General features: G+C 47.3%; 1 protein-coding gene across 2 annotated transcripts in view; it reads left to right on the top strand.

Moving 5' to 3' along the window:
• The window catches only part of CABP5 (calcium binding protein 5), a 21,988-nt gene extending 8,554 nt beyond the window's left edge, over positions 1-13,434 (top strand). For both annotated transcript variants that reach the window (XM_033223845.1, XM_033223846.1), the window contains exons 3-6: positions 372-515; positions 1,768-1,877; positions 8,368-8,515; positions 12,801-13,434. In XM_033223845.1, coding sequence (XP_033079736.1) covers positions 372-515; positions 1,768-1,877; positions 8,368-8,515; positions 12,801-12,826 — 428 coding nt within the window. In that variant the 3' untranslated portion in view covers positions 12,827-13,434. The remainder of the gene's footprint in view (positions 1-371; positions 516-1,767; positions 1,878-8,367; positions 8,516-12,800) is intronic.
• Positions 13,435-18,732: the final 5,298 nt, after the last annotated feature.

Raw genomic sequence — 18,732 nt, 5'->3', positions numbered from 1 at the left:
AATGGCACGATCTCAGCTCACTGCAACCTCCGCCTCACAGGTTCAAGCAATTCTCCTGCCTCAGCCTCCCGAGTAGCTGGGATTACAGGCGCTCACCACCACGCCCAGCAAATTTTTTTGTATTTAGTAGAGATGGGGTTTTGCCATGTTGGTCAGGCTGGTCTCAAACTCCTGACCTCAGGTGATCCAACCGCCTCGGCCTCCCAAAGTGCTAGGATTACAGGCATGAGCCACCACGCCCAGCCTTGATTTTTTTTTTTTTTTAATGTACACTCCTTTAAGGAGTGTCCAGTTGGAGCCTCATTGATAGCTTCAAGAGATGCCACTCTTCCCCACTGACTGTTTCAAGTTCCCTCAATGTTCTCTTTCAGAGCTGCGGGAAGCGTTTCTTGAGTTCGACAAGGACCGAGATGGGTTCATCTCTTGTAAGGATCTGGGGAATCTCATGAGGACGATGGGTTACATGCCCACAGAGATGGAACTGATTGAGCTCGGCCAGCAAATCCGCATGAACCGTGAGTCCAGGGAGTGGGAGGGACGGCTGAGGTTAGGGAAGGGATCAGGGCAGAATGGGGAAGGATGGAGAGGTTGAGAGTAGAGTTGGGGATGGAGAGGAGGGTGAGAGGGACTAGAAGTCTGGAAGAAAACAGGTCAGATTCGACTCAGGAAGGCAGCATTTGAAGGGGTTAAAGGCTTTTAGAGATAGGTCTGTGTTCAAATCTCAGTTCTATTATTTACTAATTACGGTCATTTTGAAAAGTAGAGTTATCCGCTACTCTTGAGTTTCCATTTCCTCATCTGTAGAGGAAGATGCTTCTCTCCTTACCTTATGGGACTATGGAAAGGAAGGGGTAAAGATGCTGATGCAGATAAAGGTTCAGCCTCCAGTAAATTCTTATTAAATGTAGTTATTACTATCACTACTAAGATCCATCAGCTGAGCAAGAGACTGGAGCTGTATTGGATGCTGGAAACAAGCTTGGAGCTGGAGCTGATGTTGGTGAATTGTGTTACAGAAAGATGGATGGGTTTTTTGATGGAGATCATAACTGATTTTGAGATTTCAGCTAGAATAAAATTGCTATTGAGGCCGGGCGCAGTGACTCACACCTGTAATCAATCCCAGGACTTTGGGAGGCTGAGGTGGGCAGATCACCTGAGGTTCGGGGTTTGTGAACAGCCTGGCCAAGTTGGTGAAACCCCGTCTCTACTAAAAATACAAAAAAAAATTAGCCAGGTGTGATGGCGTGCACCTGTAATCCTAGCTACTCGGGAGGCTAAGGTACGAGAATCGCTTGAACCCGGGAGGCAGAGGTTGCAGTGAGCCGAGATCGTACCATTGCACTCCAGCCTTGGCAACAGAGTGAACTCTGTCTCAAAAAAAATTGGGTTTGCTTCTGGGCTGTAACAGACTAAACAAGGTTGAATTCAAGGTAATGATAATATTTGTACCTGAAAAAACTTCGATGGTCATTTAATTCATGCTCCTCTTTTTATGGGTCTACAGAGGAGGAGAAACATCTTAACTAACTGTCTGAAAATCACACAGACAGTCACTTCCACCATACCACACCCTGTCCACTCCTGTTCAGGCTAGAGGGACATGAGAGCTTAGAGTTGGCTGCTGGAGGGAGGAAGTCAAAGACGGCTCGTATAGGGTGGGGAGATAGGAGCTGATCTATTTCTGGAACTGACTCGAAGCACAAAGTGAGGTAATGGAAGGCCGAGGCTTGTGGGGTCTCGCTAATCCTGTGCCATCTTCCTCAGTGGGTGGCCGTGTAGACTTTGATGACTTTGTGGAGCTGATGACCCCCAAATTGCTTGCAGAAACAGCTGGGATGATCGGTGTCCAGGAGATGCGGGATGCCTTCAAGGAGGTGAGTTAACAGTGTCATGATGCTGGTGATGGTAGAGGCAGACCCCAGAAGGTCTGCCTGTAATTAGCTATTACCGTGGACAGCACCCACCAACTAGGCCCCCACCTTATTTTTTTTCTAGCCATGGTGGGATCAATAAATAGGGAAGAAAACTAATGTATTCCAAACACCTGCAATGGATCAATGCCTCTGTATACTTTCTCTGATTTAATCCTCAAAACACACACACACACACACACACACACACACACATTAGGAGTAGCAAGCAGTCATGTATCCCAATGAAACAGATGAGAAAAGTGAGGCTCATGAAGATTATAAATCTTATCCAAGATCCTGCCGTCTCTAAAATAAATGTTAGGATTTTGTTTGTTTGTTTGTTTGAGATGGGGTTTCACTGTTGTCCCCAAGGTGGAGTCCAATGGTGTAATCTCGGCTCACAACAACCTCTGCCTCCCGGGTTCAAGCCATTCTCCTGTCTCAGCCTCCGAAGTAGCTGGGATTACAGGTGCCCGACACCACACCCAGCTAATTTGTGTATTTTTAGTAGAGATGGGGTTTCACCATGTTGATCAGGCTGATCTCGAACTCCTGACCTCAGGTGATGCGCCCACCTCGGCCTCCCAAAGTGCTGGGATTACAGGCGTGAGCCACTGTGCCTGGCCAGGGCCTCTATTCTTAGTGCCTGTAACAGGAAGAATCTAAGAATTTGAGATCCCAGAAGGGAATGCACAGTGGTCATCTGGTACAAGCTGCTTGCAAAGATGCTAAAAAATATCAGACCCAGTGAGAATAACAGACTTACTTATATCCCTTGATAAAATACCTTCTCATTCTGAGAGCTTTCAGGAACGCAAGATGAAAATAAAGAATAGCAGAGTATTTGGAAGCAAAAGATTTGGAACCAGGGCAAACATGGGTTCAAATCCTAGGAGGTTTCCACCTATTGGCTGTGCAAGTGCCTCTCCCAGCTTCTTATAAAACTCTACAGCTGGCCGGGTGTGGTGGCTCACGCCCGTAATCCCAGCACTTTGGGAGGCTGAAGTGGGTGGATCACGAGGTCAGGAGTTTTGACCAGCCTGGCCAAGACAGTGAATCCCCGTCTCTACTAAAAATACAAAAAAAATAAGCCAGGTGTGGTGGCGGGCACCTGTAATCCCCACTACTCAGGAGGCTGAGGCAGGGAATTGCTTGAACCTGGAAGGTGGAGGTTGCAGTGAGCCAAGATTGCGCCACTGTGCTCGAGCCTGGGCGACAGAGCGAGACTCCGTCTCAAAAAAGACAAAAGAAAAAAAAAAAAAGATCTACAGATGCATCGTCCAATAGGACTTTGTGACCACAGACACAGCTCTATCCAAAACAGTGGCCAGTGGCCACCCATGGCAGTTGGGCCCTTAAAATGCAGCTAGGGTGACTGAGGAATCAAATTTTTATTTTTTACTTTTATTTATTTATTTATTTTTTGAGACGGAGTCTCACTCTTGTCACCCAGGATGGAGCGCAGTGGTGTGATCTTGGTTCACTGAAACCTCCACTCCCTGGGTTCAAGCAATTCTCCTGTCTCAGCCTCCCTAGTAGCTAGGATTACAGGTGTGTGTCACCACGCCCAGCTAATTTTTGTGTTTTTAGTAGAGACGGGGTTTCATCATGCTGGCCAGGGTGGTCTTGACCTCCTGACCTCAAGCGATCCACCAGCCTCGGTCTCCCGAAGCTGGGATTACAAAGTGCTGGGATTACAGGTGTGAGCCACCATGCTTGGACAAATTTTTAATTGTGTTTAACCAATGGATTTCAATTAAATTATTTATTTAATGTCCATTTATATGCAATTGAATACAAATTCCAGTATTTAAGTATGATTCTTGCAGGTTGTACATAGTTACTCACGCCTGTTATCCCAGCACTTTGGGAGGCCAAGGTCGGTGGATCACTTGAGCCTAGGAGTTCAGATCAGCCTGCGCAACATGGCAAAACCCCATCTCTACAAAAAAAGTACAAAACTTAGCCAGGCATGGTGGCACACGCCTGTAGTCCTAGCTATTTGGGAGGCCGAGATAGGAAAATCACTTGAGCCAAGGAGGCAGAAGTTGCAGTGAGCCAAGATTGCGCCACTGCACTCCAGCCTGGGTGACAGAGTGAGACCTTGTCTCTAAATAAATAAATACAATTTATTTAAATTTAAAAACAAATACTTCATTCTATTTACTTTATTGTAAAGCTTTTATCTAGAATGACTTGGGTATATGAATTCACCTCTTCAACTGTTAGTGTTATGTGGAAGCCTAGGAACAGATTGAATATTTCTGATAAAAATTGTCTGGACCAGGCGTGGTGGCTCACCCCTGTAATCCCAGCAGTTTGGGATGCTGAGGCAGGTGGATCACTTGAGGTCAGGAGTTTGAGACCAGCCTGGCCAACACAGCAAAACCCCATCTCTACTAAAAATACAAAAATTAGCTAGGCGTGGGGGTGGATGCCTGTAATCCCAGCTACTTGGGAGGCTGAGGCAGGAGACTTGCTTGAACCTGGGAGGCAGAGGTTGCAGTGAGCTGAGATCACACCATTGTACCCCAGTCTGGGTGATAAGGGTGAAACTCTATCTCAAAACAAAAAGAAAATTTGTCTGGATTAAGAAGTGCTGTTAAGTGTAAAGTAAACACGGGATTAAGACTTAGTATGCTTAATGTAATTAGTGTAATATACTAGTATACTTAAGTAAACTTTTATGCTAAGTATCATAATGCAGCATGCTAAGCACCTACTGAGAACTTAGAACTTACTGCCTTATGAAATCCAGTGTGCATAAAAAGAATGCTACCTACAGAGCTACTTAATAATTTTAAGCGGATTACATGATGAAATGATAACACTTTCAATATATTGGGTTAAATAAAAGAGACCATTAAAAACCAGTTTCATTGTTCCTTTTAACTTTTTTTAAATGTGGCTACTAGAAAATTTTAAGGCCAGGCGTGGTGGCTCACACTTGTAATCCCAGCCCTTTGGGAGGCCGAGGCAGATAGATCATCTGAGGTCAGGAGTTTGAGACCAGCCTGACCAACATGGAGAAACCCCGTCTGTACTACAATTACAAAATTAGTAGGGTATGGTGGTGCCCGTCTGTAGTCCCAAGTACTCCAGAGGCTGAGGCAGGAGAATTGCTTGAACCCAGGAGGCAGAGGTTGCAGTGAGCCGAGATCATGCCACTCTATGCAGCCACATAGAGATCATAGCAGATCTCTAGAACCTATCTTGCACTCCAGCCTGGGCAACAGGAGTGAAACTCCATCCAAAAAAAAAAAGCTGAATAGTGTTCCATTGTGTGGTTATGCCACATTTTCTTTATCCACTCTTCTGTTTTGATGGACACAGATTGCTTCCATACCTTGGCTATTGTGAATAGTGCTGCCATGAGCAGGGGAGTGCAAACATCCCTTTGACATACTGATTCCAATTCCTTTAGGTACATACCCAAAAGCTACTATTGCTGGGTCATATGGCAGCTCTAGGTTTAATTTTCTAAGGAACCCCCATACCACTTTCCATAATAGCTGTGCTAATTTCCATACCCAGCAAAGGTGTACCAGAGTTCCCTTTTATCCACATCCTCACCAACACTTGTTATTATTCATCTTTTTGACAATAGCCATCCTAATAGGTGTGAGGTGATATCTCATTGTGGTTTTAATTTAAATTTCCCAAATGATTAGTGATGCTGAGCACTTTTTACATGAATCTGTTTGCCATTTGTTTGTCTTCTTTAGAGAGATAGCTGTTCACGTCTTTTGCCCATTTGTCTTCTTCAGAGAGATGGCTGTTCATGTCTTTTGCCCATAGTTATTAGGTTGATGCAAAAGTAATTGTGGTTTTGCCATTAAAAGCATTATCTGTCGTTATGCAGTATTACTAGTTATAGGCACAATGTCACACAGCAGATCTTCAGAAACTATCTTGTATAACTGAAACTTTATACCCATGGTACAGTATCTCCCCAATTCCCTGTCCTCCCAGCCCCCAGCAACTATCCTTCTACTCTCTGCTTCTATGAGTTTGGTTATTTTAAGTACCTCATATGTAAGTGGAATCATGCAGTATTTCTGCTTCTGTGTGGTATATATTTAAACGCAATATTCAGCCTAACAAAAGAGAGAAATCCTGCCCCACGCAACAGCACAGATGAACCTGGAGGACAGTATGCTGTGTGAAATAAGCCAGGCACAGAAGACAAGTATTTCTAAGTGTCTCGCTCGCTGCTCCACGCTCAGTCCCAAGAACAGTGCCTTCCCCATGGGCACTATTGACACATATTATTTTTTAGCAATATTGATACATATGTGTTGAATTAATGAACTGCCTCCAAAGCTCTGCCCTGCACACCCTTAACCAGTCTGCCAGAAAGTCTAGTATGTTCGATTTCCAAAACACTGGGGAGCCAACTCTGCTTCTCGAGCTCTGCTGGTGCTACTGGCTCAAGCCACAGTCATCTCCTACCGGGATGATCATGGCGACCCTCTAATTGGTTTCCAGGCTCCCATCGTGGTCCTACCGTGTGGTCTGTTCTCTACACAAAAGGGTTTCATGCTCACATTCTTTTAAAATGTATATCAGATCTGGTCACTCCCCTGCTTAAAATTCTCCAGTGGCTTCTTGTGTTACTCAGAACCAAATCCTGACAATGTCCCATGACACACAAGCCCCTATGTACTTGGGCCCTGCCTTCTGCAACACCAGACCTTGTCTATTTCATGCTCATCTCTCCCCAGCTCATGCCTCCCTAAACACTGCCTGCCTCTCCCTCTTCCTCAAGTACACCTTCCTGTCTTACAGCACTTGTAAACCTGCAGCTTCCTCAGCCTACAGCAGCGTCGTCCAAAAGAAATACAACGCGAGTCGCATAGGTCATTTAAAATTTTCTTTCTCTTTATTTATTTTATTTATTTACTTTTTTTTTTTTTTTTTTTTGAGATGGAGTCTCACTCTGTGCCCCAGGCTGGAGTGCAGTGGCGCAATCTCGGCTCACTGCAAGCTCTGCCTCCAGGTTCACGCCATTCTCCTGCCTCAGCCTCCTGAGTAGCTGGACTACAGGCGCCCGCCACCGCACCCGGCTAATTTTTTGTATTTTTTTTTTTAGTAGAGACAGGGTTTCACCGTGTTAGCCAGGATGGTCTCCATCTCCTGACCTTGTGATCCGCCTGTCTCGGCCTCCCAAAGTGCTGGGATTACAGGCGTAAGCCACCGCGCCCGGCCTATTTACTTATTTTTTTGAGATGGAATTTCGCTCTTGTTGCCCAGGCTGGAGTTCAATGGCATAATCTCGGCTCACCGCAACCTCTAACTCCCGAGTTCAAGCGATTCTCCTGCCTAAGCCTCCTGAGTAGCTGGGACTACAGGCGTGTGCCACCATGCCCAGCTAATTTTGTGTTTTTATTAAAGACAGGGTTTCTCCATGTTGGTCAGGCTGGTCTCGAACTCCTGACCTCAGGTGATCCACCCACCTCGGCCTCCCAAAGTGCTGGGATTACAGGCGTGAGCCACTGCGCCCAGCATATCCAGCTTTTAAAAAGAAGGAAACTCTATCATTTGCAACAACATGAGTAAACGTGAAGCACATTATGCTAAGCGATATAAGCCAGGCACAAAAGGACAAATACCACATGATTTTACATGCAGAATCTTAAAAAATTGAACTCATGCAAATAAAAAGAAAGGTGGTGAGCAGAGACTGGAGAGCCAGGGAAAAAGAATGGACAGTTACTTGTCGAAGGATACAAAATTTTGGTTAGACAGGAGGAATAACTTTTGAGATCTATTGCACAGCAGGATAACTGTAGTAAATAATATATATTTCAAAAATCACTTTGAAAGTAAGTTTCAGATGTATTGCCAGGCACCTTGGCTCACGACTAGCACTTTGGCAGGATGAGGTGGAAGGGTTGCTTAAGGCCAAGATTTTAAGACCAGCCTGGCCAAAATAGTGAGACCCCGTCTCATTAAAAAAAAAAAAGTTTTGGCTGGGCGCAGTGGCTCATGCCTGTAATCCCAGCATTTTGGGAGGCTGAGGCAGGTGGATCAACTGAGGTTAGGAGTTCAAGACCATCCTGGCCAACATGGTGAAACCCTGTCTCTACTAAAAATACAAAAATTAGCCAGGCGTGGTGGTGTACGCCTGTATTCCCAGCTACTCGGGAGGCTGAGGGATGAGAATCGCTTGAACCAAGAGGTGAAAGCTGCAGTGAGCTGAGATTGTACCACTGCACTCCAGCCTGGGTGACAGAGTGAGACTGTCTCAAACAAAACAAAACTGTCCTTTGGAGCTGACGTTTTAGTGGCTCTCAAACAAAACAAAACTGTCCTTTGGAGCTGACGTTTTAGTGGCTCACATTCCCAAAGCTCTTAGCTCAGTGTCTGACGCACAGTAAATGACAGGTAAACCATGATCTCGTGGCTGGCATCGTCATTGCTGATATCATCTACCTCTGCTTCTATTCAGTTTGACACGAATGGAGATGGGGAGATCACCCTGGCGGAGCTGCAGCAGGCCATGCAGAGACTCCTGGGAGAGAGACTCACTCCCCGGGAGATCTCTGAGGTTGTCCGGGAGGCTGATGTTAATGGAGACGGCACCGTTGACTTTGAAGGTGACATTGACCGGGCGTGGCGGGGAGCAGGGGCAGCCACTGCAGGAATCCACTTCCAACTCACAGTCAGATTTTCCAAGTTGGCCATTCCTCACTCCTCTCCAAGTTGGAGAATGGAAGTGGGTGGCATGTTTTGGAAGCATTGGTTCCATCCCTTTCCTCCAGGCCATTCATTTCAAAGAGCTGGGTGTCCCTCACTTCCGGTGGCTCCAAGGAACATCTCAGCCAAGGCCCTTTCCTTCCCATGCTCAGGACCCCCTTCCGCCTTGCCCATTCCTTCTTAGTTTGCAGGGCACCTTTTATCCTAGGAAGGACTTGTCCCATCAGAAAGAGACTGGACTGGCTAGCAGCTGGAGCTCTGGGGTCAGATTCAGGGGCTTCAAATTCAGGATCATCGCTGACTCAGCATGTAGCCTTATGCTACTCACTTTTTCTCTTTAGGGTCAGTTTTCCCATCTGTAAAATGGGATGGATGATGACACCTTTTGCAGAAAACTAAAAGAAATCATGCACAAAGTACCACTGTATTATTATTATTATTACTATTATTAGACAGAGTCTTGCTCTGTCGCCCAGGCTGGAGTGTAGTGGCAGAATCTTGGCTCACTGCAAGCTCCGCCTCCCAGGTTCACGCCATTCTCCTGCCTCAGCCTCCCGAGTAGCTGGGACTATAGGTGCCCGCCACCATGCCTGACTAATTTTTTGTATTTTTAGTAGAGACAGGATTTCACCATGTTAGCCAGGATAGTCTTGATCTCCTGACCTCAGGAACGCCTGCCTCGGCCTCCCAAAGTGCTGGGATTACAGGCGTGAGCCACCGCACCCGGCCCCACTGTATTTTAAAATTATCTTTCCCTGTCTTTGCTCAAGTTGTCCTTCTGTCTGGAGCATCCTTTCCCCTCTCCCCTGGCTAACTCCTAGTTACGTTCCTGGAAGGTGCCTCCCACCTCTCTTAGTGGGCTCAGTGTCCCTATTCTGGCTCCCCGATAACACCCCATGCTTGCTTCTGCAGTAATACGGATTCGTGGCATCTCCATAGTTTATTGCCTATTTCCTTCTGAGACCATGGACTAAATCCTTCATCATCACTATATCCCCAAATCCTAGCACAGAGTCCAGCATGAGTACAATGGATCACTGAATAAGTGAAAAGGTTGGGGGTTCTACATAGATGAGAGGTGGAACCTCATGAGGCATAGAAAGGGCACGTCGGCCAGGCACGGTGGCTCATGCCTGTAATCCTAGCATTTTGGGAGGCCGAGGCGAGTGGATCACCTGAGGTTAGTAGTTCAAGACCAGCTTGGCCAACATGACAAAACCTTGTCTCTACTACAAATACAAAAAAAAAATTAGCCGGGCGTGGTGGCAGGTGCCTGTAATCCCAGCTACTCGGGAGGCTGAGGCAGGAGAATTGCTAGAATGCTGGGGACGGAGGTTGCAGTGAGCCAAGATCATGCCATTGCACTCCAGAGCAAGACTCTGTCAAAAAAAAAAAGAAAAAAAGGGCATGTCAAGTTCCAATTGTGACATTCTTTGGTTCAAAGATCTCAGCACCTATCTGCTGCCTATGGACAAAAGTCCAAAATTCTGGCTGGGCTCAGTGGTTCACGCCTGTAATCTCAGCACTTTGGGAGGCCGAGGTGGGCGGATCACCTGAGGTCAGGAGTTCGAGACCAACTGGGCCAACATGGTAAAACCCCATCTCTACTAAAAATACACAGACTAACTAGGAGTGACAGTGCACGCCTGTAGTCCCAGGCTACTCGGTGGGCTGAGGCAGGAGAATTGCTTGAGTCCAGGAGGTGGAGGTTGCAGTGAGCTGAGGTCGCACCACTGCACTCCAGCCTGGGTGACAGAGTGAGACTCCATCTCAAAAAAAAAAAAAAAGACCAGGTGCATGGCTCACACCTGTAATCCTAACACTTTGGGAGGCTGAGGCGGGTGGATTGCCTGAGCTCAGGAGTTCGAGACCAGACCGGGCAACATGGTGAAACCCCGTCTCTACTAAAATACAAAAAATTAGCTGGGTGTGATGGTGTGCACCTGTAGTCCCAGCTACTCGGGAGACTGAGGCAGGAGAATTGCTTGAAATTGGGAGGTGGAAGTTGCAGTGAAATCGCCCCACTCCAGCCTGGATGTGAAATCGCCCCACTCCAGCCTGGATTCAGCCTGGATGACAGAATAAGACTCTGTCTCCAGAAAAAAAAAAAAAATGTCTTCCGGGCGCAGTGGCTCACGCCTGTAATCCCAGCACTTTGGGAGGCCGAGGCGGGCGGATCACAAGGTCAGGAGATCGAAACCATCCTGGCTAACTCGGTGAAACCCCATCTCTACTAAAAATACAAAAATTAGGCAGGTGTGGTGGCGGGCGCCTGTAGTCCCAGCTACTCAGGAGGTTGAGGCAGGAGAATGGTGTGAACCCGGGAGGCGGAGCTTGCAGTGAGCCAAGATTGCGCCACTGCACTCCAGCCTGGGCAACACAGTGAGACTCTGTCTCAAAAAAAAAAAAAGTCCAAAATTATTTGTCTGGTATCCAAGTCTATCCATCATCTGGCCTCGCCCACCCACCGAGCCTGTATCCTCTGTAGCCATTCTCTGAACTTTTAAGTTCTGGCACAGACTTGGTACTCACTTTATGTTCTCCAACTTCCTTTCCTTGGCACCTGATGGTCTGTCCACTTACCACATCTTTCAGTCTCATCCATCCTTCAGGAACTCACATCAAGGTAACCTTTGTCAGGAAGCTTCTCTCCATCCTTCCCTCGTGTCTTCCTCCCAGCTGTGAAGTCTTACAGAAGCTTTTTTGTTCCTCTCCATGGAAGTTATCACAGCCAACCTTGCTGTGTTGAGTTGTATTCGCTTCCAAGGCCTCCATCCTAGATAGGGAGCAGGGAGGGCCATTCTCTAAACCATATGTGATCTATGTCCCAGTATGGAAGCATAGTAGAGGTTGGTTGGACACCTGCTGGATCTAGTCAGGATTAAGTGTGCAGTAGACATCAAGGGACATCTGGAGAAGGTAGGGTGGGGGTGGGAGACAATCCTCAGGACAACCAAAGGCAAGGGAAGGTCAGGGCGACCTCAAGACCCGGGTGAGCAGCAAGGTCATCTTGAACCACAGCAAAGTCAGGTGCAACCTGCGTTCCTTCCAGGGTTCACCATTTGCTGTCCACGTGACCTCAGGCATGTTGGTGACCCTCGCTGGCCTCACTTTCCTTATCTGTAAAATGACACTTATCCCTCCAGGATGGTTGAGAAGATGAAATCAGGTACTGACAATCATGAGTTTTTTGGGTTTTGTTTTTGTTTTTGAGATGGAGTTTCGCTCTGTCACCCAGGCTGGGGTACAGTGGCACGATCTCGGCTCACTGCAACCTCCACCTCCTGGGTTCAAACAATTCTCCTGCCTCAAGCCTCTGGAGTAGCTGGGATTACAGGTGCCTGTCACCATGCCCTGCTAATTTTTGTATTTTTGGTAGAGATGGGGATTCACCATGTTGGCCAGGCTGGTCTCGAACTCCTGACCTCAAGTGATCCGCCCACCCTGACATCCCAAAGTGCTGGGATTACAGGCGTGAGCCACCGTGCCTGGCCAACAATAGCTGTTTATGGGAAACTTAATCTTTTTTATGAGCATTATGCCATTAACAGTCTTAAAAACCATATAACGAAATAGCAATACTAGGATTCCCATTTTTTAAATTTAATGTTTTATTTACATGCAAAGATTATTTTTGTAACAGAAATGAAGAAACTGCAACATATTGAGATTATTCAGAAGTATGAGCATAATAATAACTGCAGTAGTTTACATGGGGTGGCTGAGATGGCAGGCACGGTTCTGAGCAAATTTTATTTACCTATTTTAATTTTTTAATTTTTTTGTAGAGTTGGGGGTCTCACTATGTTGCCCAGGCTGGTCTCAAACTCCTGGGCTCAAGCGATCTGCCCACCTCGGCCTCCCAAAGTTCTGGGATTACAGGTGTGAGCCACCGAGCCCAGCCTCTAAGCCAATTTTATCTCAACCTCATGAGATAAATCTATTAAACATGGCAACTTGACGGATGAGAAACTGAGGCACAGGGTTAAGTAAGTTGCCAAAGAGATCTGATTCCCATTTCATAGGTGGAGAAATGGAAGCATAGCGGGATTAAGTAATTTCCCAGGGATCACCAGCTGTGCCTGCCACATAGGAAGGGCTCAAAAAAATAATATTGGGGGCTTTTACAACGAGATGCCTTACTGGGTTTGTTTTGTTTTGTTTTGTTTTGTTTTTGTTTTGCAGAGTTTGTGAAGATGATGTCTCGCTGAGGAGGTCCTGGAAGCCCCTGGCCCTCTCCACCTGGTCAACATGGAGCAAGTGCTTGTGGAGAACCAAAGCCCCAAAGCCCCAGATCCCTTAAAGCAGAGAGGGAAGGCAGGTGGGAGAGAGGGGTCGGCATGCAGCGCTATGCATGAGGTGAGACCGAGAGCGGTCGTTCTGCCAGGATGGGGGTGTCTGCAGAACTAGATTAAGAAGGAGGACTCTATGGATGGAAATAGGAAGGATGGGAGGGTCCAGTTGCCACCCCCCAAAATTCCAATGATTCATGACGTCTTTTCACTTCACGTAGTCCTAAGTCCCTGTGACCTGCCAGAGTCTCTTCCCCAGCTTCCCCTTGGGTGAAAATAGTCTCTTCTCCTGTTGGATATCAAAAGATTCAGCACGTAGTCTCTACTCCTCCCCTGCCTGCGTCAACTGTTGCAAATCCCCTGTTTCTCTCTCCCGGTAAGAGAGAGACAAATTGTACATTATTCAGGTGATGGTTACATGAACAACCCAGACTTCACCACTACACAATATACCCGTGTAACAAAACCGCACTTGTACTCCCTAAATCTACAGAAATACAAAATAAAATAAAAAGGATGCGAATCAATCACAGAGCTGGAAACAGTTGTTGTTGGGGCTGGGCTTGGAAATGGCTCATGCAAGTGGCATTCAAAGTCAACTCCCTCCTTTTCCTGATTTCCTGGAAGCACTGTCTGGTCGGTCTCTCTCTCTCTCTCTCTCTCTCTCTCTCTCTCTCTCTCTCTCTCCCTCTCCCTCTCTCTCTCTCTCTCTCTCTCTCCCTCTCCCCCCACCCCCCCCGAATCTCACATCCCTTCCCTTGTGTAAGATACTCAGGGGACTGAATTAAACCACAAATCTGGATTATCAAGGTTTAGAGCAAGCTGATCCCTAGGGAATTAATCCCCGGAAAAAAATGCCATCGTGCAAAGAGAGCGATGACAGGATCCCCCAAATCCCCAGTTCAGCCAGGTTGTTGCAAAGTCTTTCCTAGAAGCCCCCTGCCTTCACGCTGGTCTGTCCTGAGCCACCCAGAGACTATGCCTCTGTTAGATGGGACGTCTGTTCCATCCCTCACGTCCTGACATGAATCTGTGCTATAAAACAAAAAAGAGAGATTCCTCCTAATCTCGGCCCAAAGCAAGATACTCCAGCAATGCAAAGTTAAAATAAAAGTCAAAATAAGCCGGGCGCGGTGGCTCATGCCTGTGATCCTAGCACTTTGGGAGGCCAAGGCGGGCAGATCACGAGGTCAGGAGATCAAGACCATCCTGGCTAACACGATGAAATCCTGTCTCTACTAAAAATACAAAAAATTAGCCAGGCGTGGTGGCGGGCGCCTGTAGTCCCAGCTTCTCAGGAGGCTGAGGCAGGAGAATGGCGTGAACCCGGGAGGCAGAGCTTTCGGTGAGCCAGGATCGTGCCACTGCACTCCAGCCTAGGCAACACAGCAAAACTCCATCTCAAAATAAATAAATAAATAAATAAATAAAATAAAAGTCAAAGTAAAGAATTAACTTCATGCCTTCCTCCAACTTATTCTTGCTTTGAAGTCTATGAATTAGATGTTTAAAGTGAGTTATCTGGTTCAATAGCTTTGTTTTATTTTATTTATGTATTTATGTATTTATTTTTTTTTTTTTTTTGAGGCGGAGTCTAGCTCTGTCGCCCGGACTGGAGTGCAGTGGCCGGATCTCAGCTCACTGCAAGCTCTGCCTCCCGGGTTCACGCCATTCTCCTGCCTCAGCCTCCCGAGTAGCTGGGACTACAGGCGCCCGCCACCTCGCCCGGTTAGTTTTTGTATTTTTTTAGTAGAGACGGGGTTTCACTGTGTTAGCCAGGATGGTCTCGATCTCCTGACCTCGTGATCCGCCCGTCTCAGCCTCCCAAAGTGCTGGGATTACAGGCTTGAGCCACCGCGCCCGGCCATGTATTTATTTTTGAGACAGAGTCTCACTCTGTCACTCAGACTGGAGTGCAGTGGCGCGAATTTGGCTCACTGCAACCTCCGCCTTCTGAGTTCAAGCGATTCTCATGCCTCAGCCTCCGGAGTAGCTGGGATTACAGGCGTGTGCCACCATGCCTGGCTAATTTTTTTTTTTCCAGTAAAGATTGGATTTCGCCATATTGGCCAGGCTGTCTTGAACTGACCTCAGGTGATCCGCCTGTCTCAGCCTCCCAAAGTGCTAGGATTACAGACCTGAGCCACTGCACCCACCCTATTTATGTATTTATTTTTGAGACAGGGTCTCACTCTGTTGCCCAGGCTGGAGTGCAGTGGTGTGATCTTGACTCACTGCAACCTCTACCTCCCAGGCTCAAGCCATCCACCCACCTCAGCCTCACCCTCCTCAGCTGGGACCATAGGTGAATGCCCCCACGCCTGGCTAATTTTTTTTTTTTTTTTTGGTAAAGACAGGATTTCGCCATGTTGCCCAGGCTAGTTGCAAACTCCTGGGCTCAAGCTATCCACCCACTTCAGCTCCCCGAAAGTGCTCAGATTACGGATGTGAGCCACCGTACCCAGCCAATAGCTTTGTTTTATAAAATAAAAAAAATAAGAAAAAGTGGAGCCCTTGGGGAAGCCGAGGAGGGAAGGTCACTTGAGGCCAGGAGTTCACCACCAGCCTGGCAACACTGGGAGACCCTGTCTCTCGAAAGAAAGAAACAGAGACAGGGAGGGAGGGAGGGAGGGAGGGAGGAAGGAAGGAAGGAAGGAGAAAGAAAGACAGAGAGAGAGAGGAAGGAAGGAAGGAAGGAAGGAAGGAAGGAAGGAAGGAAGGAAGGAAGGAAGGAAGAAAAGAAAAGAAAGAAAGAAAAGAAAAGAAATTAATTTAGCCAGGGCATGGCGGTGTGTGCCTGTGGTCCCAGCTACTCAAGAGACTGAGACAGGAAGATCGCTTGAGCTCAGAAGTCAAGGTTACAGTGAACCAAGATGCCGCCCTGCACTCAGCCTGGGTAACAGAGTGAGACCCTGTCTTCAAAAAAGAAAAAGTGGAAGCAGAATAATGTTATTTCCTAACTTCAGCCTCTTTCCTCAGCTCCATCCCATTCCATCTACACATTCATGTATCCGCCCCTTCATTTCTTCAGTCACCCATTCAAAAAAGATTTTCTAAGTACCTGGTCTATATGCCTGGCATTGTTTCAGATAATGGAAGTAGAGCAAGGACAAGGTATTTGACCTCAACAAGCTTATATTTTAGAACCATGCAATGCAATAGAATCTTCTGCAAGGATGGAAGTATTCCAGACCCGCGCTGTTTATTATGGTAGCCACGTGTGGCTACTGAGTATTAAATATGTGAGCAAGGCTGAGAAATTAAATTTTATTTTATTTTTATTTTATCAAGTGAATACAGTTTTATTAATGAATACATAATTGTATTAGTCCGTTTTCACGCTGCTGATAAAGACATACCCGAGACTGGATAATTTATAAAGAAAAAAAGGCCAAGCATGGTGGCTCATGCCTGTAATCCTAGCACTTTCAGAGGCCGAGGTGGGTGGATCATCTCAGGTCAGCAGTTCGAGACCAATATGATCAACATGGCAAAATCCCATCTCTACTAAAAATACAGAAATTAGCCGACTGTGGTGGTGCATGCCTGCAATCCCTGCTACTCAGGAGGCTGAGGCAGGAGAATCACTTGAACCTGAGGGGGTGGAGGTTGCAGTGAGCCGAGATCATGCCACTTCACTCCAGCCCGAGCGAAAGAAAAACACTCCATCTCAAAAAAACAAAAAGAAAAAGAAAAAGAGATTTAATGGCCTCACAGTTCCATGTGGCTGGGGAGGCCTCACAATCATGGCAAAAGGTGAAAGGCACGTCTTACATGGCAGCAGGCAAGATAGAATGAGAGCCAAGAGAAAAGGGTTTCCCCCTATAAAACCATCAGATCTTGTGAGACTTATTCACTACCATGAGAACAGTATGAAGGAAACCATCCCCCTGATTCAGTTATCTTCTGCCGGGTTTCTCCTACAACATGTGGGAATTATGGGAGCTACAATTCAAGAGGAGATTTGGGTGGGGACACAGCCAAACCATATCAATAAGGAACGCTATTAATTACTTAAGTTAAATGTAACTAGCTCCTTGTGGCTAGTGGCTACTGTATTGGACATCACAATTTCATGCTATAAGCCCAGGATTATTCTAGGTACTGGAATGTGCCCAGCAATAAGGTCTTTTGCTTTCTTGGAGGTTACATTCCAGTGCCAAGGGAGAAAAAAAAATTAAATCCATTAGAAGAAGCTCGGATTGGGATGAATACTTTGAGGATAAAGTGGTATGGTTAGATACAAAGATAATTTGGGGAAGGGGCTTAATTAGAGTGGTCAAAAAGGACGTCTCTATTTTTTTCTTCAGGCAGGGTCTTGCTCTGTCACCCAGGCTGGAGTGCAGTGGTGCAATCACAGCTCACTGCAGCCTCGAACTCCTGGACTCAAGCAATCCTCCTGCCTTGGTCTCCCAAGTAGCTGGAACTACAGGTGTGAAGCCACCACAACCAGCTAATTTTTGTATTTTTTGTAGAGATGGAGTGTTGCTATGTTGCCCAGGCTAGTCTCAAACTCCTGGCCTCAAGCGATCCTCCTGCCTCGGCCTCCTAAACTGCTGGAGTTACAGGTGTGAGTCATCATGCCCGGAGAGAATGGGCATCACTCAAAGGTGAGCTGTCTCAGGTTGGGTTCCCCAGGGCTCCACCTCTGTCTGAGAGCAGAGACAGCAGGCAGGAGGCTTATCAGAGAGTTTCCTTGGGATTAATTAAGAAAGGAAGGAACTGGGATTGGACGGAGGGAGAGGTTGAACCACGGTGCAGGCTCTACAACCTCAGCTGAACCCACAGGAGCTCTGGATGTAGCTCTTTTGAGTTATCTCACTTGGATAAGAATAGCCAGGCCTTTAAACCCAGCATCAGTCAGTTATTAGCTGTGGCCTGCCCTGGGAAGGCCATCGTTTGGGTGATGGAGGCCACTTTGAAGCTGAGACCATCTCTGATCTGGGGTGACCACCAAAGGCTGCCTGCAGACAGCACTCGCCGGAGCTGGGCAGCAAGTCCTTTATTAAAGGGGGATCTGGGAAGCTCGCGTCCATCTCCATCACGGGGCAGTTCCACGGACAATGAGTAAAGGGAGGAGGAGACTTCAGGAAGACAAGGGGGAAGAGAATGCCGGCACAAGGAAGACACAGAGGTAGGCGGAGGAGGAGGAGAGGAAGGAAGAGGAGGAGGAGGAGAGGGAGGAGGAGAAGAAGGAAGAGGAGAAGAGGGAGGAGGAGAGGGAGGAAAAGAGGGAGGAGGAGAAAAAGAAGAAGAGGGAGGAGGACAAGGGGGAGAAGACGGAGGAGGAGAGGCAGGAGAAGAGGGAGGAGAAGAGGGAGGAGGAGAAGGAGGAGAAGAGGGAGGAGGAGAAGGAGGAGAAGAGGGAGGAGAAGTGGGAGGAGGAGAAGGAGGAGGAGAGGGAGGAGGACAAGGGGGAGAAGAGGGAGGAGGAGAGGGAGAAGAGGGAGGAGGAGAGAGAAGGAGATGAAGGAAGAGAAGAACAGGGAGGAGGACAAGGAGAAGAAGAGGAAGGAGGAGAGGGAGGAGGAAAAGAGGGAGGAGGAGAGGGAGGAGAAGAAGGAGAAGAGAGAGGAGGAGAGGGAGGAGGATAAGAAGGAGGAGAAGGAGAGGGAGGAGTAGGAGGAGAAGATGGAGGAGGAAGAGAGGGAAGAGGAAGGGAAAAGGAAATGGAGAAGGAGAAGAGTGAAAGGAAGAAGAAAGTACAAGAACAACAATGTGAGTTTCCATCTGGGCTGAGAGGGAATCAGATTCTGTGATCAGTTCTTGATACCTGCCACGGGCACAGGGGAGGTATGATTGAGGCAGTCTTGCAGTGAATTTTC

The sequence above is a fragment of the Trachypithecus francoisi genome, unplaced genomic scaffold (assembly GCF_009764315.1).
Source record: "Trachypithecus francoisi isolate TF-2019V2 unplaced genomic scaffold, Tfra_2.0 Lachesis_group12, whole genome shotgun sequence".
Classification (NCBI taxonomy): domain Eukaryota; kingdom Metazoa; phylum Chordata; class Mammalia; order Primates; family Cercopithecidae; genus Trachypithecus; species Trachypithecus francoisi.
The sequence above is the reverse complement of the archived record's forward strand: the minus strand, read 5'-3'. Positions and strand labels throughout refer to the sequence as shown.